Source organism: Molossus molossus, unplaced genomic scaffold (genome assembly GCF_014108415.1).
Source record: "Molossus molossus isolate mMolMol1 unplaced genomic scaffold, mMolMol1.p scaffold_m16_p_8, whole genome shotgun sequence".
Lineage (NCBI taxonomy): Eukaryota > Metazoa > Chordata > Mammalia > Chiroptera > Molossidae > Molossus > Molossus molossus.
This window is the reverse complement of record NW_023425402.1, coordinates 72,997,971-73,018,926: the sequence shown is the minus strand read 5'-3', so window position 1 is coordinate 73,018,926 and position 20,956 is coordinate 72,997,971. Positions and strand designations below refer to the sequence as shown.

Genomic DNA, 20,956 nt, shown 5'->3' with positions numbered 1-20,956 from the left:
CTGATAACTTACTTAACTACATTTCATTTATCTCTTCTTTGGTACAGTTCTCTTGTTCTTTCATTTGGGATTTCTTTGTTTCACCATTTTGGCTCTCGGTGGGTTTTGGAGCTGGCCAAATTTTCCCTGTGGGTGTTGGTGTTCTGTTGGTTTTGCCTCCCTTTACTAGGTTTGAATGAGTGTGGGAGGACCCATGTTAAACACCACTGTTAAGTCTTACTTTTCCTGTGTGTCTATGCAAGCCCAGAAAGGTTCAGTTATCCTCTAGCTTTTTGCCTGGAGGCTATTAGTCTCAGTTACTTGATGAGCCTTGGGTAGTAGCCTTTAACTGAATGAAAAAATTTCTCAGGTGTTCAGGGTAATAGGATTTCCAGCGGGTGGGGCAGATGCTTGCTGGCTGTTAACGAGCCTCACTTTGCATTTCTCTGCACCAGCTGGGTGGTATTAAATTCATGAGGGAGGGGCTGTTACTTCTTCCCAGGGCTCTGGGAACTGGCTCTTTGAGTAAGATGGCAACTGTCCTGTGAGGGAGTGATTCAGCCCAAAACTCCCACTGCTGTCCCAGCTCACCAAGCTCCTGAGTCTCTCCATAGTTTCAGTCCCATCTGCCCTCCTTCTGCTGGAGCCCAAAATGAGTGGCTATAGCTAATTAGTGCTCTGTCCCAACCCTCTGTGCTGTGGAGCCAGCTTGGGATTTTAACCCTGAGGAAACTGCTCACAGCTAAAACAGCTGTTGTCCGTGGACTCCCAGCCTACCCTCTCATCCCTCTGCAGTTTCTACCAGGCTCAATTTAGTGTCCTCTTTCTGTCCCTAGTTACACAGGTCCTCTCCAGCTGCTTTTCTGTTGGTTTTTCCTGACGATTTGTCTTTATTTTAGTTGTAATTCCAGTTTGGTCCTGGGAGATGGTCTGTGTAGCTTCTATTCACTCCACTGACATTTTGGAATCTCACAGGATATATTCTTTAAAATACTTTTCAAGAATCTTTTAAGAGTCTTTTTCAGTAACTCACTAAAAAAATCACTAATAAAATGCTGACTTTTTATCCAAATTAACTTCTGAGATCTTCCTGTTTTCTCAGATCTGAAAGGTATTTACCTGAATCTGAGCTCTATTTCCAGCAGTAATGTTAGAAACAGTCCAGCAGGCTTCTTTTCTGATTGACTCCTTTGGGCTACTCAGTAAGTGTAAGAGACAGGGTAATGCAGAGCAATTCAAAATTACCTAAAACAAGTTAGAAATGGAAACAGTTTTATAGAAAATAAACTAAACAAAAATATACTAGTGAATTATTTAGAAATACAAAACCCATTCTGAAAAATTAAGAAAAAAGAAATTCCTCTCAAAGTAAACTTAGGCATTTGCTGTCCTCTACCCTCCTACTTTGCCAAAACCTTTCTAATGCTGGTGTAGTGAAGTGTCCTGTTCTCAATGTACTGAAATTCAAATAAGCAGGACACTCCGATGTGTGTCCTTCAAGTTTGCAAATAAACTCAGAGTTTACCTAAAATAACTATTTGAAGACAGATTTAGTAACTGGTCAGGATCCATCCTCTAGTTTTGCCAAATGAATTAATGAGGAAAAAAAAATATATATATATATATATATCAAATAGTTTGAAAGTGTCTAATTCCATAACTGTTAAGAAACCTTAATATGTATAAATAAGTCTATTCATTTTATTAAAAATGTTACTGTTCTGCCCTGGCCAGTGCGGGTCAGTTGGTTGGAGCTTTGTCTTGTATACCAAAAGGCTGTGGGTTTGATTCCCAGTCAGGACATACACCTAGGTTTCAGGTTCAATTCCCAGTCTGGAAAATGTACAGAAGACAACCAATCAATGTTCTCTCTCACATCAGTTTTTCTCTTTTATTCTCTCTTCTCTCCTCTCTCTCTCCCCACCCCCCCTAAAATTAATAAGCATGTCCTCTGGTGAGGATTTAAAAAAAATTTATTTATTTTTTTACTGTTCCACTTTTCTTTTGTAAAGAAGTATATTCTGCTTTGTTCTTTTACATTTCTTATTCCATTGCAAGATTATGTTCCTATTTTCAAAATACCTACAATGATTTACATTACATTCACTTTGTGAAGGATGTATGAAGCACAGTACCAAAATTCTGTTGAAAACAGTGTACGTATAGAAAGGCATGTTTATTTAAAGAGCTATTTTAAATAACTATCAATTACTAAGGATCAACTGTTTAATAATTAAGGTAAGTATCTAAAGAGAGCTTTTAAAGATTAAAAATGAAACAAAATAGATTATAATAAAAAGTTTACATATGGTAGTAAACAAAAGAATCTAATGTGTTACCAAGTTTAAGTTTCTAGAAAGATTATCCCAGATCTGACCTCAATCTTGATACCACATCCTTTTTGATATCTCAAATACATAATTACCAGTTCTGGAGGGGTTTCCCTGCTATCTTTCCTTTCATTCTCATAATCTAGGTCTTCAATCTGCTATTAAAGGCCTTTTTATTTCTAACCCCACTTCTAACCTACTTATAATCAATCATCCTCTCACTAACGTTTTATTTTCTAGTCAGGTTCAATGCCTCTAAAACATACTTCATACATGTCTGGCATATAAATCTCTTCTGTCTACTTAAATTCTTCTCTACTTTTAAGATCTAGCTTTAGTTCCAACTCCTTTATGGAATCTGTAACAATTTCTTAGCATACTGATTTTCTTTTTAAACTTTTATAGCATTTACTGATCAATCAGCTCTCAGAACACATATACTACCTAGGGTAATTTACTTTGTTTTAATATATATTCTCTCTCCAAATGAACTGTAAATCCTTCAAGAGCTTAATTCCTATCTTGTACTTCTTCACATTGATGCAGGTCTAGGATAGTGCTTTCACATAGATATATTTGAGTCTGATCACTTATTATCAAGAATATGCTTACATTATAGATGCTTATATAATAACGTTCATGCTAAAGTTTTGATTAACTTTAACCTGTGGTATGAACACGATAAATTCTTAAAATCATTTATGTTAATTTATCATTAAAAAGTCTGAACTCACCTGTGTCTGAATATCATCGCCAGTCACAATATTACCAACTGCTCTTAATGCAGGTGATACAACTTTATAATCATTGTGCCTAAAATAATAAAAATATTAACTTACACACTACATAAGAATTTAAAATTTACACAAAATTTGTAAAAATAGTTCAAAAAGTCCTGTATACTCTTTACTCAGAGAGCCCATTCAAGTTTCACTAATTATCCCATAATTATCTCCATAATAAAGAATCTAAACCAGAATCATGTGTTCTATCTAGTTTTCATGCCTTTCTAGTCTCTTTCAACTCAAAACAGTTAGTTACTTTTTCCTTTTCATGATCTTGACATTTTTTATCACAAGCCAGTTATTTGGTTTATCCGATGTTTCCTCATGATTAAGACCCAAGTTATATACTTTAGCAAGGATAACACAAATGATATGGTCTTTTCATTACAGAGTACTGGATAGCATACAGTATCTATTCTGTTCATTATAGTGGTACTGAACTGTGGTTGCTTAAGATGGTGTCTATCAGATTTCTCCACTTTGACATTACTATTTTTCCCTTTATAATTCATATTTGATAAGGAAATAGTTATAGAATATGTAAAATCCCACTCCTTAACACACTTTCACCAATAGTTTTAGCATCCCTTGAGTTTTGGTGTCTGAATTATTAATCATTATTGGTATTGTTGCCAATGATGACTTTCTAATACTATCATTCCAACTACATGCCTTTTCTACCTATTGATCTATCTCCTTATTTTAGTGTGGACTCAGGGATTCCTATTTTATTCAGTAGTTTTTAATATATTACTATAAATTTATTTCAATGCTCAAATCGTCCCAGGTTTGAACAGTAGGAGACCCTTCAAGTGGGCTTCTGTGTTTTTTAACATTTATCTATTCTTTGAGCAGTCATGACTTTCTGGGTTCATCTTACTTTTTATCATTCTCAGCCCTGGAATTAGCCATTTTTCCAATAATTCTGGTTCCAGTGTTTAAAACCAAGACCTGGGCATTCGATGTGTTCAGCTTGTTAGTATAAATGTGTCATAGCTACCAAGCCCTTTAAGAGGACATAAATACACACACACACAAACACACACACCACACATACCACACTTACATATATATTTGTTTCCAGATCTATCTCTTTAATGTTGAAAGCCATGAGTTCACATTGATACCTCCAACTCTAATTTAATATTACAAGTTTTTCTGGCTTTCCTCCTTTCCATATTTATAAATCTCTCGGAGAATAAAAAATTAGCTTCTGTTATCAGAATCTCCCTATATATGACCAATCTTCTGATCCAGCTAAGCTGCTATGCCACAGGGTGCTGAATCCCAGTCCTGCTCCAGCCTGTTTGTTCTGCTTTGGTTGGTGTCATCCTCAAGCCCTGATTCCCCCATTGGACCTGCCTGCCCACCCTCTTCAGATGCTGTCCTCATGCTGAGCGCCTTATCTGACCTCTTTTCTTTGTGCCATCTACCTTGTTTGCATTTACCTAATGGCTTTTTGAATAAAGAATAAAGGAAGAAAGATAATATATATATTTAAAGAAATGAATGGAGAAATTATTACACCTTTTTAATGTAAGTTCTCTTAGAAGTTTCTAACTTCCTTGTATCGAAAATCTGTTCTTTTTAAAGAAGGCAGCAATGACATAGAAATATTATCTTTAATACAAGTGAAATACTAAATAATTTTCACTATGTGATCTTTTATACAATTATTGTAATGAACAAGTAACTAAATTACTCATTCTATGAGAACAGGAATTATGTCCTATCTTTAACAGATCTTGCACAATATCTTCACAGGTAATAGGCATTCCATACATACTTGTTGACTTAAGTCCTTCTCATTCATTAAGAGTTTAAAACTAGTAAAATTCATGAACAAAATAATTATTCCCAACTAGAGGATATGAGATACAAGTTTAAGGGTCAACTTTTCAGTACAGTTATTCTGCAAAGTAGGGTTAGTAACTTTCAACCCTTCCTGTAGATACTGATTCTTGAGATGTTTATGAGGCCTCTACACTAACTGCTAAACTCACACTCATATAATATTAATTATTAATTATAGTTACATCAAAAGTTCCACCAATCTTCGACAGACTCCAGAATCGATGACTGCTTGAATTTTATCATTGGGTCCATCGGAGAGATAAGAAAGGGCCCAACACACATCTGCTAATACATCTGAGTCACTGCTAAACAACAGTCGTGACAGGACATTTAAGCAAGGTGAAACCTGTTAAGGAAGAAAGAGGTAATATTGAAATTTTTTCCCTATCTAAAATCAAGTTTCTTTAGGAAAATATAGAAACTCATTTTAAAACTAAAATGTAATGCTATAAAAATACTAGAGAAATTACACATTCTACTGTTTTAAAACTATGATCAGATATAAATATGACACTGATTATGACCCTTATTAATCTTACACTAAATAAGATACATGATAATTTAAAGTTTTTTTTTAAATAATGAAATATGTATTTGGGATCCTCTATCTATATCTAAATCATATACACACACCTTCTAAAATGGCATACCAAAACTGAGAAGTAAAAATGTTTCCAGTAAGTTTTAATATAATGATCATGGAATATGATCCAAATTAAATAAATCCCACTTTACTTATTATATGTACATTACTGAAAGTAAATCTAATAATCAGTTGCAAAGTAAAGGTATAAAAAACACAAAAAGAAATCTGAAGGGTTTTTTAATGGAAGTCACTAATAAACTATACTTCTTAATGTACTGATAACCCTATATTTTCATTTAAAAAACATATAGGACAATAAAGATTTTTAATCCATCTAGCATAAATACTACAACTAATTAGTTGTGAGATGAGCAAGTCATTTTATCTCTTTGAGATTCAGTTTTCAAATCTGTGAAACAAAAAGGCTTGAATTATATAAATTCTATGATCCTTCCTCTCAAATCAGATATACCTAGGTTCAAACACTACTCACTAGCTTTGTGACCATGGGCACAAAAACTAACATCTCTAACCCCAATGTCTTCATTTATAAATCAGGATAATATGATACCGTTAAATTAGTAAGAATGCATATAGCATCTTAGAACAATGCCTGGCATATACTAAGCACTGAGATGTTGGCTCTTCTTATTGCTATACTCAATATTGATTCTATATTCCTTAAAGTTCTTTTTTTTTCATCAGCAACCTCCCATATCCCTTAGTCTTTCTTCTCAGATATGAGTTGTATGTTAAATGCCACAAATAAAAAGTGTAACAACTTTTTTATGTTCTAATATTTTCGATTCATGTTCTCTTCACCTCTATTTTAAAGATTGCCAGTACATACACTATAACCTTCTGAAAACACTTATCCACCCTGCTGAGCCCTGTAAAGATGACCCTAGGGCCCAGGAACAGCCATCCATTCACTTACAAAACAGATATGCTTATCTATGAGTTAGGAAATAGAATCTACACAACTGGATCCTACCCCAACAATCATGCCTTCACCCTTGCCAACCGTCTCCTCTTCCTTAAACAGATAAATGTGAGAATCAGTTCTTAAAAGCAAATATAAAGTTTTAAAGTAAAAAAAAAAAATTAGTGTAACTGATATATATCTTTTTACTTATTTAAAAAACAATGAAGTGCTACAGATTTCTATCTTGAGAGTAAAATGAAAACATTTCTATGCCACCATCTGTCTTCTCACAAACAAGGAAAAGAAGATAGAGAAACATAGGGAATCAGTCAGGTAGATAGTATTATATATGTTGTAGGCCAGTGGTTCTCAAAGTGGGGTCCATGGAGCCCTAAGAGATTCTTGAAACCTTTGGAGGTTTTTAATGTCAAAACTATTTTCATAATTATAATAATACATAACTGTTTTTGTTTTTTCATTTTGCTGACATTTGCTCTAAAGGTACAAAAGCAATGATGAGCAAAATTATTAGTACCTAAGCACAAATCAAGGCAGTGGTACAAAATGAACCACAGATCTTTATATTTTGTACCTCCGTACAGGCAGTTAAAAGAGGGAAGACAGCCTTATTTAAGAATTACCTTGAAGAAGCAGTAAAAAATTCCTAGTTTTATTAAATCTCAATACTTAAATAATCCATTGAATGTATTATGAGATAAAATGAGAAATCTGCATTTTAGACCATTTCTGAATACCAAAGCATGATGGTGCTCTCCAGGAAAAGCACACATTTAAGTTACAAACTGAATTAGCTGTTTTTTCCCATAGGAACACCATTTTTTTATTTGAAAGACTATTAATCTTGCCCTGGCCAGTTTGGCTCAGCAGTTGGAGTGTTGGCCTGCAGACCAGAGTGTCCCAGGTTTGGTTCCCACTAGAGGCACATACCAAAAAACAAACAAACAAACAAAAAAAACCCATTAATTTTTATTTGGTATTAGGTCTTTGGCAGACATTTTTTTTTAAATAAAGCAATCCTATTATTTGAAGAAAAAAATGACAATATTTGTTGCCAATGATATATTTTGACATTTCAAACAAATTTTAGAATTTTGGAAATCACATATCCACCATTAAGTTTGACAGGTTCCCAACATTGGTGGTGATACTGTGATTTTTAAAAAAATATATATATAATAAAATGTCAACATTTGGAAGTGCAGTGTAATTCAGTGAATCACATATTCCAAATGACCAATGCATGCATGAGAACAAGATCCATTCAAAGTGCAAGAAAGACCATAGATTTTAATTAACAGTACAAAAAGTTCAATAATATGATTTCAGATTCCTTAATGCAACTAACATTTAAAATAACCTACCATTTAAATGTTGGTATAGTATCAAAGAATATAACATTACCTGAAAAGACTTCAACTAAAATATATCACAACAGATCAAATGCAGAATCTGAAATAAGAATCTAGTTATATGTCTCCAGATAACAAGAGATCTGTAAATATATACATTCGTACTACTCTTTTCACAAAATTTTTGTTTTAAAAAGTGTTTTTCTTTTAAAAAAAGTATTACTTAATTACAGGGGGCTTGTTATTGTTATTTTTAAATGAATTAATAAATATTTAAAATTTTTGTTTTAATTTCTAATATTGTAAATACTACTACATATAAACTGCACAAGTAAAAGGTTTTGGGTCACTACAATTTTTAAGAGTGAAAAAGGGTCCTGAGATAAAAAATTTTGTTCTAAGTAGAGGGAACAGCTAGTGCAAAGGCAAGAGATTAATTAGTGAGTTTGAGGAACAGCAAGCAGGCCAGTTGGCTGGAATGAAGTGAAAAGGAAAATAGTAGCACATGAATAAAAGAGAAAAATGAAAGGCCAGATAATAAAAATTCTTGTAGGTATTTAAATTTTTTCTTTTACTCTGAATAAAATATAGGGAGTCATGGAAGGTTTCTGAACAGAGATGTGGTATAAACTAACATTTAACAGGATCATCCTGGCTTCTGGCTTGGGTATAAAAAGTGGACATGGGTGGACAAAGAGGAAGCAAGATGTGTTAGGAGGCTTACTGCAATAACCAAGGCAATAGACTGTAGCAAAAACTAGGTATTATCAAGGGAAGTGATATATTTCCTTCCTCAATATATTATTTTGAAAAATTCCAAACTGATATCAACTGAAAAAAGTACAATAAACATTCATATGCTACTAATCTAGTTTCACCAGTTAACATTGTTATATTTGCTCTCGCCCTACCTTCATATATATATTACATATATATATTTTTTTAATTTTATTGGCCTATTTAAGAATTGCTGATATTTTCATAACACTTTATCCCTAAAAACTTTAGCATATATCTCTTAAGAAAAATGGTATTCATCTACCACCGTATAATTATCACATCAAGGGGATTTTATATAGGTGCAATAAAGGTAATAACTCTAAAAAGGAAGCTTAGAGAAATGTGGTTTAGAATACAAGTTTTACAGATTATCAATTTTATAAATTTCAGTACCTTTGAAAAAGCAAATTCTTCAGGAAAAAGATACTACATCAATTTCAAAGGTATCATCCAAATTAAAAAAAAAAACTTTTTAAAAATGAGGTAATCATATAAGGTGCTTGTTATTACAAAAAAATGTTTAAATATTTACTGCTTGCCTGTCGCTGAAGAACTCTGAAAACCCACGTAATATAATTAGAACAAAAAAAAAATCTCTAAATGGAAATACTGCTTTAAAAAAATCCAATACTGTTACTAAACAGAAAAAAAAAAAGAAAACATGGCATTTTAAACTAACTATATCTTTATACCTATTATCACGATTATTAACTCAACATACAAACATATGGATGCATGTCTTTTATTTTAAAAGGAAAAAAAGCCCTGGCCGGTTTGGCTCAGCGGTTGGAGAGTCCCGGGTTCAGTTTCCGCTAGGGGCACGTACCAAAAAAATAAAAATAAAATTAAAATTAAAAATAAATGGAAAAACTCTCAAAAACAATGTATTAAAAGAAATTTAAGGAGAAAAGCACTGCATGAACCAAAGTTCACTTGTAAAAACTCAGATATGGGTATCCCAAATCATTTTTGGAGGGAAGAAAAAAAAATTACCATGATTGTTAAAACCATGAATATAATTAGCATACATAATTTTATGTGGGAGACTTTTTGCATGGCATCCATTCTGTTAAAATCTGCTCTGCCATCTCCTGCCCCAAGGCAGGATATCTCTGCTTTATCTCTGCATTTCTTTAAGTAAAATCTGCTCTGCCATCTCCTGCCCCAAGGCAGGATATCTCTGCTTTATCTCTGCATTTTGAATCATTTACTCAACAAGCCAGTCTTTGCTGATCTTTTGTTCCACCCGTGCTTCGGGGTGGTTACTCAGTAACTTATCACTTGGCAATGAATGATCTTGTTTTTCTGCTTCTTCCCCTATATATTGTGTGGATTTCCCCTGAATAAACGAGACTTGATCAGAATCCTGTCTTGTCTCCATTTCTCGTGTCTCTTGTCCCTCCTCATCCTCACTCCCCCTCTAGAGTCCTCATTGCTCGGCCTGTGGGACGGGTCAATTTTACATATGCAAGTAAAAAAATATAAATAGCAAATGAAGAAATCATCATTATCAGATTCACTGACCTATCTCCTCAGACAAAATATGAACATTTTATTTCCTTACAATTCCCTAACAATCATTGCCAAATTATCAGTTTTTAAATAAATAACATTTTTAAAGGTCATTTGAAGGATATTTGTGCCCCTCATAAAATACATTTCCTTGTATTAAACCCAGGCCAAATACTCATTCCTTGCCCTTCTATTATTAAAATGAAAATCATACAAAATTCTTTTAAACTGAATAAGTCAGTTGCTACAAAATTATTTCATAACTTGTTTCCTTGAGAAGTTGTGAAGTATAATTTACTCAAAACTTTAAAATGTACAGTTGAACCTTGAAAAATACAGGTTTGAGCCACACAGATCCACTTACATGTAGAGCTTTTCAAAAAGTACCAGTAGTGTTTTCCATGCACAGTTGAGAGTCCAAAGAAGTGGAGAGCCAACTATATGCACTGATCTATGCCAATATTATAGGGCACCTGAGCATCCACAGATTTTGGTATCCACAGGGATCCCTGGAATCAATCCCTAGTGGATACTGAGAGATAACTAAGTTTAGGGGAAGTTTAAAGTTATATGCAGATTTTGACTGTGAGGAGGGTTGGTGTCTCAACCTGTGCATTGTTCAAGGATCAACTGTATACCTATTAAACAGAATGTCTGATTAAAATAATAAATTTTACTGCTATGATTTTTAGCATACTTTACAATGTCTTAAACCAGCTTCTTAGTCATATTATGTAATTGTCAATAAACACAGAACAGAATAGGCATGAAAGGTTGCAGAAGAATTTTATGAACTATGATTGAACTCATATCACTCTATGGAGTGTGGTAAAAGATCAACAAACAATGAGATTTTAAAGTGATGTTGGCTGTTCAGATGAAATGTGTTTAAATCATGAATTGTTAAAACTGAAATGGTGAAATGAGAAGGCATACTAAGTCAGGCATCATCTTTTTTGAATTAGAAATTTATTATTTTCTTCCAGAAACTGTATCACTAGATCTTTACTAGACTTTGAGCTTCTCTTAGTGTGGTAGACACTGTTCCTTGCAATTCACACAGACATTGAATTCAAAAGGAGTAAATGCCATTCCAAAATGTACCCACATTATTTCTAACAACATTTTACTGGTAAGACAATACAACTAGATTGAGAATTTATAAGTAATCTATTCTTTTAGCAGTAGAAGGGGGGAGGGGGATATTCTAACAGATAAAAAGTACAAAGTGAAAACACAAGCCACTCTGGACTAGTTACTTCTCTAATTTTGTAACAGTGGACCTGGATGAATTACCTTAATCTTGTGTGGGGCTTCAATTTCCTAAGTGACAAGAACTAGCCTAGAGGTTTCTAAAGTCAACTCTAAGATACATAAACATCTAGTGACAGTGACAAAAACATCTAGTGACAGTGTTTGCCTGGGGAGAGGCAATCACAGGGTGTGGTAAGGGTAGAAAGGAAAATTTCCTTTTCACTATATACCTCTTGATTTTGTATATGTGCAAATATTGTCTAATCAATAAGGAAAATAATTACTAAAATAAGAATAAAGTCCCTTCAAGCTCTAAACACCTATTACAAGGAGACTTAAAGGTGTATATAGACAGATTCCTTAATTTGTACATTTTACTCATACCTTACTAAAGTTTGGAGGAGGGTTTTTGCCTCTACATAAATTTGAGAGGGCCCATACAGCATTTCTGGTTGTTGTAAGTCTGTTTGAATTTGTTAATAACCTGTCAAGAAAAAATAAAAAAGGAATTGTTACTTTACTTTTATTTTTCCTCTTTAGTTATTCTCTATCATAACATAAAAATTCTCAATATATTTTATAAGGCCTTCAAAATGAACTGGTAAAATAGGAAAAATTAGCTTCTTTAATTCATTATATTTCCAGAAAGAAAAATAAACATAGCACAGCTCTATTTTTTTTTTTTTTTTTTTATCCTCACCCGAGGATATTTTTCCATTTTTTGTTCAGGTAGAGTGGGAGGGAGAGAGAGGAACAGAGAGAGAGAGAAACATCGACGTGAAGGGACACATCGAGTGGCTGCCACCCGCACGACCGACCAGGGCCGGGGACAAACTGCAACCGAGGTACATGCCCTTAGCGGGAACCGAACCCGGGTCTCTCAGGACCACAGGCCGACGCTCTAACCGCTGAGCCAAACCGGCCAGGGCCACAGCTCTATTTTTTAAAATTCTGATTCTATGATCTAAATGGATTTGTGTGTGTGTGTGTGTGTGTGTGTGTGTGTGTGTGTGTGTGTGGTACGTGCTCCTAGCAGAAACCGAACCCAGGACTCTCTGGTCCACAGGCTGATGCTCAACCGCTGAGCCAAACGGGTCAGGGCTAAATGGATTCTTACAAGACATAAAACATATTCAAAATAAATAGTGTCATGGGAAATTAATTTACTTATCTCTATACACTTCAAAAGTAGTATCAGAGCCTGGCCAATGTGGCTCAGTGGACTGAGTGTCGTCCCATGGACTGAGAGGTCCTGGTTCGATTCCCAGTCAGGACATATGCCTGGGTTGCAAGGTTGATCCCCAGTAGGAGGCATGCAGGAGACAGCCAATCAATGTTTCTCTCTTACATCAATGTTTCTATCTCTCTCTCCCTTCCTCTCTCTTTAAAAAAAATCAATAAAAACATTTTTTTTTAAAAAAAAGCATTAGATTACACTTTTAACCCTGAAAATACATTACATAAATATAATGAGCAAGGAATGTAGGGTCAAATTGGATGAAGATCAGAAGAGATGTTGGGCTTTTTTTTACCAAACTATCCACCTTAGTAGTTTTGATCTCCCAGCTACTAGAAGTGTAGAGAACCTTGGTTTAAAAAAAAATCCCTATTCTGCAGTGACATACAAAATAGTGGAGAAGGGAATTCTGGGGTCCATACCGCCCCAGAAATACAGAAAAAACTTACAAATCCTGTCAGAACCAACTTGATTCAAACTCTCATAGACAGTCAAAAGTTTAAAATAACCAAGAAAACTTTTAACCAGGGAAGATTTGAAATATAGCAGGAGAGCTTTCTAGCAATATAACTTACCCTTGCCCAATCCCCTCCCCAGTCAGGCAGCAGCGTTGGACACAAAAGCTGGAGTTCCTGGTTCTAAAAGGAGCTAAGAAGACTTTGTTTTTAAGGAATTGTGTTTGTCTGTTTTGACCTGTCTGGTTGCTCCCTGAATAACTAATGTAAGTAGTTTGCCTTTGTATAGACTAATTGGGTATCCTCTCATGAAGATCAACAGCTAACTTCTCAACAAAACCCATAGAGGTCAGAGGCAACGCAATTATACATATAAAGTGCTAAATAAAAAATAAAAAAAACCTGTCAACCAAGACTTGCTATATCCAGCAAAACTATCTTTTAAACATGAGGAGAAAGTAAAAGATACCTAGAAAAACAAAAGCTGAAGAAATTCATCACTAATAGATCTGCTTCTCAAGAGTAAAAGGAGCCATTTAGGTTGAAAGGAAAGGACAATAGATAATAACTTAAAATCATAAGCAGAAATAAACAACACTGCTAAAAATAATTACATAGGTAAATATAAAAGGATGTAATATTGTATTTTTGGTTTGTAATTTTTCTTTATTTCTACATGAATTAAAAGTAAATACATAAAGCAAGTTATAAATCTATGTTAATGAGAGCACAATGTATAATAATGTTATTTATGACAATAACAACTTAAAGGGGGTAGGACAGAGATGTACAGGAGTTTTTGTATAATATTGAGACTAAATTGGTATTAATTCAAACAATGTTGTTATAAGTTTAAAATGTTAATTATACTTCCTAGATTAACAATTAAGAAAATAACTAAAGCCCTGGCCAATGTGACTCAGTTGGTTAGAGCATTCTCCTATGCACCAAAGGTCTGCAGGTTCGATTCCCGATTAGGGCACATATCCAGGTTGTGGGTTCAATCCCAGTGAGGGTGAGTACATGAGGCAACCGATTAATGTATCTCTGTCTCTCCTCTCCCTTCCTCTCTCTCTAGAATCAATGAAAAACATATCCTTGGGTGAGGATTAAAAAAATATATATGTATATGTGTGTGTGTGTGTGTATAGATATATATAGATATATCTATATATAAATCAGAAAAGAGAAAAAGAAGATAATTAACACAGTATACTGAAAATCAATTAATTAAATAAATAAAAATGGTAATAAGAAATTGAGGAAAAAAATATAAGATATATAGAAAACAAAAGGGCAGAAAATCTTCCTCATCAGTATTTACATTAAATATAAAATAGATTAGACTCTAAAATTAAGTCACAATATCAGAATGCATTACAAAACAAAAAGCCCGGCTGGTGTGGCTCAGTGGTTGAGCATCGACCAATGCACCAAGAGGTTGCCAGTTGGATTTCTGGTCAGGGCACATGTCCAGGTTGTGGGCCCAATCCCCAATGGGGGCATGCAGCAGGCAGCCAACTGATGTTCTCTCTCATCGATGTTTCTCTCTCTCTCTCCTTTTCCCTCCTCTCTCGCTAAAAGCAATAAAAAAATTAAAATGATAATCCATGAGCCATCTATAATACACTCTACATGACACTCACTTTAGATTCAAAGACACAACTGGTTGAAAGTGAAAGAATAGAAAGCAATATTCCATGTACACAATAACCCAAAAGCAGTGTAGATATACTAATATCAGACAAAATAGACTTTAAGTCAAAAACTGTGTTGAAAAGAAAAAACATTATATATTGACAAAAAGTCAATCTATCATGTATAACATAAATTTATAAAATCTTAAAACAAAGCAAAATATAAAGCAATAATGGAAAGAACTGAAGGGAGAAATAGACAGTTAATACAATTGTAGCTAGAGACTTCAATAAACTGTTTTCAATAATGGATAGAACACCTAGATAGAAGATCAATAAGAAAATAGGGGGCATCAATGACACTATAAAGCAACTAAATATAGTAACAGACACCTATATAACCCTCCACTTAATAAGGGCAGAATATACTCCATTCTACTCAAGTGCATATAGAATATTCTCCCAGATAAACCATATGTTAGATAACAAAGGAAATCTGATATATTTTAAAAGACTGAAATCATACAAAGTATATTCTTTGACAACAAAGAATTAAACTAAAAATCACTAATAGAAGGAAAACTGGAAAATTTAAAAATATGTGGAATTTAAGTAACATACTCTTTTTTTTAATTGCCACCTGAGAATATTTTTCCATTTTTATTCAGCTAGAGTGTGGGGAGGAAGAGAGAGAGAGAAACATCAATGTGAGAGAGACACATGGACTGGTTGCCTCCTGCACAACCCCAATCAGGGCCGGGACAAACCGCAACCGAGGTACATGCCCTTGACTGGAATCAAAACCGCAACTCATTGATTCCCGGACCGACGCTCTAACCACTAAGCAAAACCGGCCAGGGCTAAGTAACATACTCTTATTTTTATATTTATTTATTTTTTATCCTCACCCGAGGACATTTTTGCATTTATCTTCAGATACAGTGGGAGGGAGGGGAGGAGAGAGTGAGAGAAATATCGATGTGAGAGAGATGGTTGCCACCCACAAGACCCCACCTGGGGTCGGGGACGAACTGCAACTGAGGTACATGCGCTTAGTGGGAACTGAACCCAGGACTCTGGTCTGCGGGCCAATACTCTAACAGCTGAGCCAAATTGGCCAGGGCTAAGTAACATACTCTTAAACAAACAATGGGACAAGAAAAACAATCACAAGATTATAAAATACACTGAAATAAATTAAAATGAAAGCACAACATATAGGATGGAGTGAAAGCAATGCTCAGAGGGAAATTTATAGCCATAAAACATCTACATTAAAAAATATCTAAAATCACACCCTGGCCAGTTTGGCTTAGCAGTTAGAGCATCGGCCTTCAGAACAAAGAGTCACCGGTTCAATTCCACTCAAGGGCACGTACCTCGGTTGCGGTTCCGTCCGCGGCCCTGGTAAGGGTTGTGCGGAAGACAACGGTCTCGATGTCTCTCTCTCTCTCTCTTTCCCTCCCTCCCACTCTATCTAAAGATAAATGGAAAAATATACTCTGGTGAGGATTTAAAAAAAAGATCTAAAATTAATAACTTAAACCTTCGTCTTAAGAAACTAGAAAAACTAGAGCAATAAAATGAAATATGCCTGTATATTAAAAATTTCTCATGTTCATGGATGGAAAACTTAATATTGTTAAGACAGCAATACTCCCCAGAGTAATATATACTTTCAATGCAATCCTTAATGAAAATGCCAATTGCCTTTTTGTAGAAATGGAAAAGTCAATCCTGAAATTCATATGGAAATATAAGGAACCTTAAATAGTTCAAACAATCTTGAGAAAAAAAAGAAAAGAACATTTCTGAAATACTCACACCTGCTTTTTTTTCTATGAACATTTCAAAATCAAATATAAAAACATGAAACTCTGGTCTGGTCAGTTTGGCTCAGCAAATAGAGCATCCGCCTATAGATAGAAGGGTCGTGGATTCAATTCCCAGTCAAGGGCATGTGCCTAGGTTGTAGGTTTGAGCCCTGGTGCCGGGTTGGGGTTGTATGGGAGGCAACGAATCTATGTGTTTCCATCACATAGATGTTTCTCTCGCTCTCCTCTCTCCCTTCCATTCTCTCTAAAAACCAATGAAAAAATATCCTCGGGTGAAAATTAACAAAAATAAACAACAGCAGCAAAAGATCCATGAAATTCTGAATATACCATTTGTTCAGGTATTCAAGATTTCCTGCTTTAGCAACATTTAAATTTTTATTATATTAAAAAACGACTACATCACTTTTGTAGAATAATTATTTTAACACAGTAAGCAATAACCACCATAAAGTATGGCTCAAGAGAACATGAAAGATAGAGATACAACTGAAATATTTTTTCTAATATTTTCAAGCTATTGCAGGCATGGCTAAACATAAACCAAATTTTAAAACATCACTTAAGAACTTAATTATGTATATAAAAATATAGTTAGAATATGGTTTTCTTTTCCAAAGGTAGTACTACTTTAATTGTGATAAATTTAAAGCACTTACTCTAAAAGAGGTGGAAGTATTTCACAATTCAAAACAAAATCTCTACATTCTGCATTGTCACCAGCAATATTACCAAGCGCCCAAACAGCCTTAGAAAAAGATTAAGAAAAATATTGTTACAATATCTTACATAAGATGCTCCTTCTTAAGATAAAATTTTAGTACAGAATGAACAAAGTTTCCCAGATGTTAAAAAGATGCTAGTAGGACAGTAAGAAAGAAAACCTTTAAAAGTTTTATTTAATATTTTTAATCAAATTGAAAGACAGTACATTTTAATTTCCTTATATACTACTGAAATGTCTATCCTGTTCAATAAAGATATGCCAAACCTTCCAGAAGAGACAAACTACATCTATTTAGTGAATTTTCCTATTACATTTACTAGAAGCTTGTTCCTATTCCAAGGAGTCCACTCACTGGGAAGAAACTGATTTGTAACAGAATGGAGAGACAGACAAAACATAGAAAAGTTAGGTAAAGCTAGTATGAGAATTGGCTTGCATTGATCCTTAAAAATAAGTTTAGAATTAGTCTAGGGTCATTATACTTTTTAAATAAATGGTAGTATAAGATCAAATTATTTACTTATGGAAATTTAAACTAAATGAGAAATCTTGCAAATGCAAATTATCATTTTATTATATTCACATTTCAAATTTTTCACATAAGTACAAAAGTAGACTAAGTTACTTTTTCAATTGGGAAAATTTTATTTTAACTTTTAAAGCAAGAGTTAACAATTGACACAGACACTAGGCTGGGGAAGACAGGAGGGGAGTGGGAGCAGGAAGGAGGGGATCAATGGGGAAAAGAAGGGGGATATCTGTAATACTTTCAACAATAAAAAATAAAATAAATAAAGCATGAGTTAATATTTTTAACATCTACTCTAGACATAAGTTTATTTTGTTTTAGATTTTTTAATTCTTTTAATCACATTTTCCCCCTTGTGAAGTCTAATAGTCTATTGTGAGGATATCAATTGGTATAACTTTTCTGAAGGTCAACTTTGAAATATGTAATGAAAACTTTAAAATTTTTTTCTTTTAACAGAGTAAAGTTATTTTTCCCTAATGAAATAATGAAAAGGCACATAAAAACAAATATAATATTATCACCATATTAGTAATAACACTAATAAACTAGAGATAATTCCAATGTACAACTGAGGAACAGATAAATTATGATACATACTTGAATGAATAATGAGTAATCAGTAAAATTTTCTTTGAATATAATTAATGTCATAAGAAAAGGCTCCCAATATTAGTTATGTGGAAAAATATTTTTTTTTCACTTATAGATACTATATATATATAAATACTATATATATCTATATGTAGATACTATATATATACTATATATATGTATAGATACTATATATACACACACACACACACACACACACATATATATATCAGATCAATCTGCATTAAAAGGATTCAAAACAAAATACCAAGATATTTGATTTAAATTTGGATGGTACAAATTATGTGTTGAAATTTTCCCTCTTACAACTGTGAGAATTTATTCACAAAGCTTATTTTAAAATGGTTCTATTCAAAAATCATATGTTTAAAAGGAAACAACAAAATAATTTATATTCAGCCCTGGCCGATTTGGTTCAGCGGTTAGAGCGTCGGCCTGCGGTCCGGAGAGACCCGGGTTCGGTTCCCGCTAAGGGCATGTACCTCGGTTGCAGTTTGTCCCCGGCCCTGGTTGGTCGTGCGGGTGGCAGCCGCTCGATGTGTCCCTTCACGTCGATGTTTCTCTCTCTCTCTCTTCCTCTCTCTCCCTCCCGCTCTATCTGAACAAAAAATGGAAAAATGTCCTCGGGTGAGGGAAAAAAAAAAATTAAAAAATTAAAAAAAAATCATCATTAAAAAAATAATAATAATAATTTATATTCATGCAAAAATAAGGAGTCAGAACAGCCCAGGTTTAAAACTTGGTTCAGCCATTCACTGTGACTTTAGGTAAATTACTAACTTTATGGGTCACAGTATGGCCTTTTATAAATTAGTACAGTGCTCCCTTATAGCTGAGATCACACTTATATATAACTCAGGATGATGCCTGAAACTGTTTATTTTCTTTCCTTCTAATTTGACACAATAGAAATCACTGTACTTCAACAAATGCAATACACAAGTAATTTTGTGAAAATAAATTCAAATCATAAATGGTACTTTGATGAGAACATTAGAATCCAGTAAATATGACCATTAAAACAGAAACTTACCTGTTCTTGAACATCTTCATGCTCCGAATTAAGAAGTTTGATAAAAATTGGAACAGCCCCAGTTTCGATAACTACCTTGGTATGCAGAAAAGTTCCAGATGCTATATTTGTTAATGCCCATGCAGCCTCAAACTAAGGAAAAGTAAAAGTAAAATAAATGAAAGCACCAAAGAAATGTCAGAAAAAGAAAAAAATGGAAGAAGAAAGGGAGTAAAGACTTAATAGGACAAGTCTGAGATAAAGACAGCCTTATATTTAATAAGATTCAATGTGAAATCAGATTTTCATAGATAAAGACCCTTAATTTTAAAAAAGAACTCTTCAGTCTGGAATAATAAGAACTGAGAAGAATATAATAAAAATTTACAAACTCATGAACGATAAATGAACAAATCTGAATTCATAATTCACAAAACTCCTAATGTCTATTAGAGAACTAGGTGTTCTAAAGCAAGCAGCTTCAAATTAATGACACACTACTTAATAGAAAAATAGTATATTTATGGAACTTAGCATCATAAAAGATAGTTTTGTTTCCCTAGGGATCACCTAGTCCTAACCTCCTCATTTAAGAAATAAGAAAATTAAAAAGTCCAGAGATTTAAGTGATTTGTTCAAGGTTAAAGAGTTTACTATTAGCAGAGCCACAAACAGGACCTATGGTATTCTTTTAAGCAGCAAAGTCTCTGAGAAGTTGGTCATATTAATTCAATTAGAATTTGTATATACTTATATGTGATGGATTTATATCCATGTCTCCCAAACAGTAAGCTAAATGACCTGCAAATTCACAGGCAAACTAAGGAGTAACTATAGCTTTAAAAATACTTGGCACATACAACTTTTCACATTAAGGTAGATATCATTATGATTAATAAAACAAAATTGTATCTGGAAACATTACTGAAAGGCATGAAAAGTACAGTTACTATTTTGTGTGAGACTAAGAGAAAATTTTACGGGAGAAATTTATATTTTTGTTAAAAATTGGAGACCATGTCCTGGCTAGTTTGGCTCAGCAGTTAGAGTGTCAGTCTACGAACCAGAGTCGCAGGTTCGATTCCAGTCAAGGACCTTGACTGCAGTTCGGTCCCCGGCCCTGGTCAGGGTCGTGTGAGGAGCAACGGGTTGGTGTGTCCCTCTCATGTCAATGTTTCTCTCTCTCTCTCCCACACTGTCTAAAGATAAATGGAAAAATATCCTCAGGTGAGGATTTAAAAAAAAAACAAAAATAAAGAGGCCTTTAACAAAATAAAAAAATAAAAATAGAGACCATAGTTCTAGCCAATTATAGATAATGAAATAAATTAAATGACAATTAAAAGGTTCTCCATTAAAATCTAGGTAAGCTGAGGGTATGTATTAGTGAACGGTGGTGAATTCATAAATCTATAGAATAGATAATTAACATAAAAAGAGTCATATGAGCAAGTGGGAAACTGTGGCATACTGGAGAACGTGGCTATGATTTTTAAGAAGAAAGGAAAAAAATAACTTTCTAAAAAAGAGAGAC

The 20,956-nt window shown here is 33.8% G+C and overlaps 1 protein-coding gene across 1 annotated transcript in view; it reads right to left on the bottom strand.

Moving 5' to 3' along the window:
- The window catches only part of KPNA5 (karyopherin subunit alpha 5), a 48,637-nt gene that overhangs the window by 13,413 nt on the left and 14,268 nt on the right, over positions 1 to 20,956 (bottom strand). The window contains exons 6-11 of the mRNA XM_036248345.1: positions 19,444 to 19,575; positions 17,199 to 17,287; positions 11,760 to 11,859; positions 5,131 to 5,294; positions 3,044 to 3,122; positions 1,099 to 1,224 (exon numbers count right to left, since the gene is read on the bottom strand). Coding sequence (XP_036104238.1) covers positions 1,099 to 1,224; positions 3,044 to 3,122; positions 5,131 to 5,294; positions 11,760 to 11,859; positions 17,199 to 17,287; positions 19,444 to 19,575 — 690 coding nt within the window. The remainder of the gene's footprint in view (positions 1 to 1,098; positions 1,225 to 3,043; positions 3,123 to 5,130; positions 5,295 to 11,759; positions 11,860 to 17,198; positions 17,288 to 19,443; positions 19,576 to 20,956) is intronic.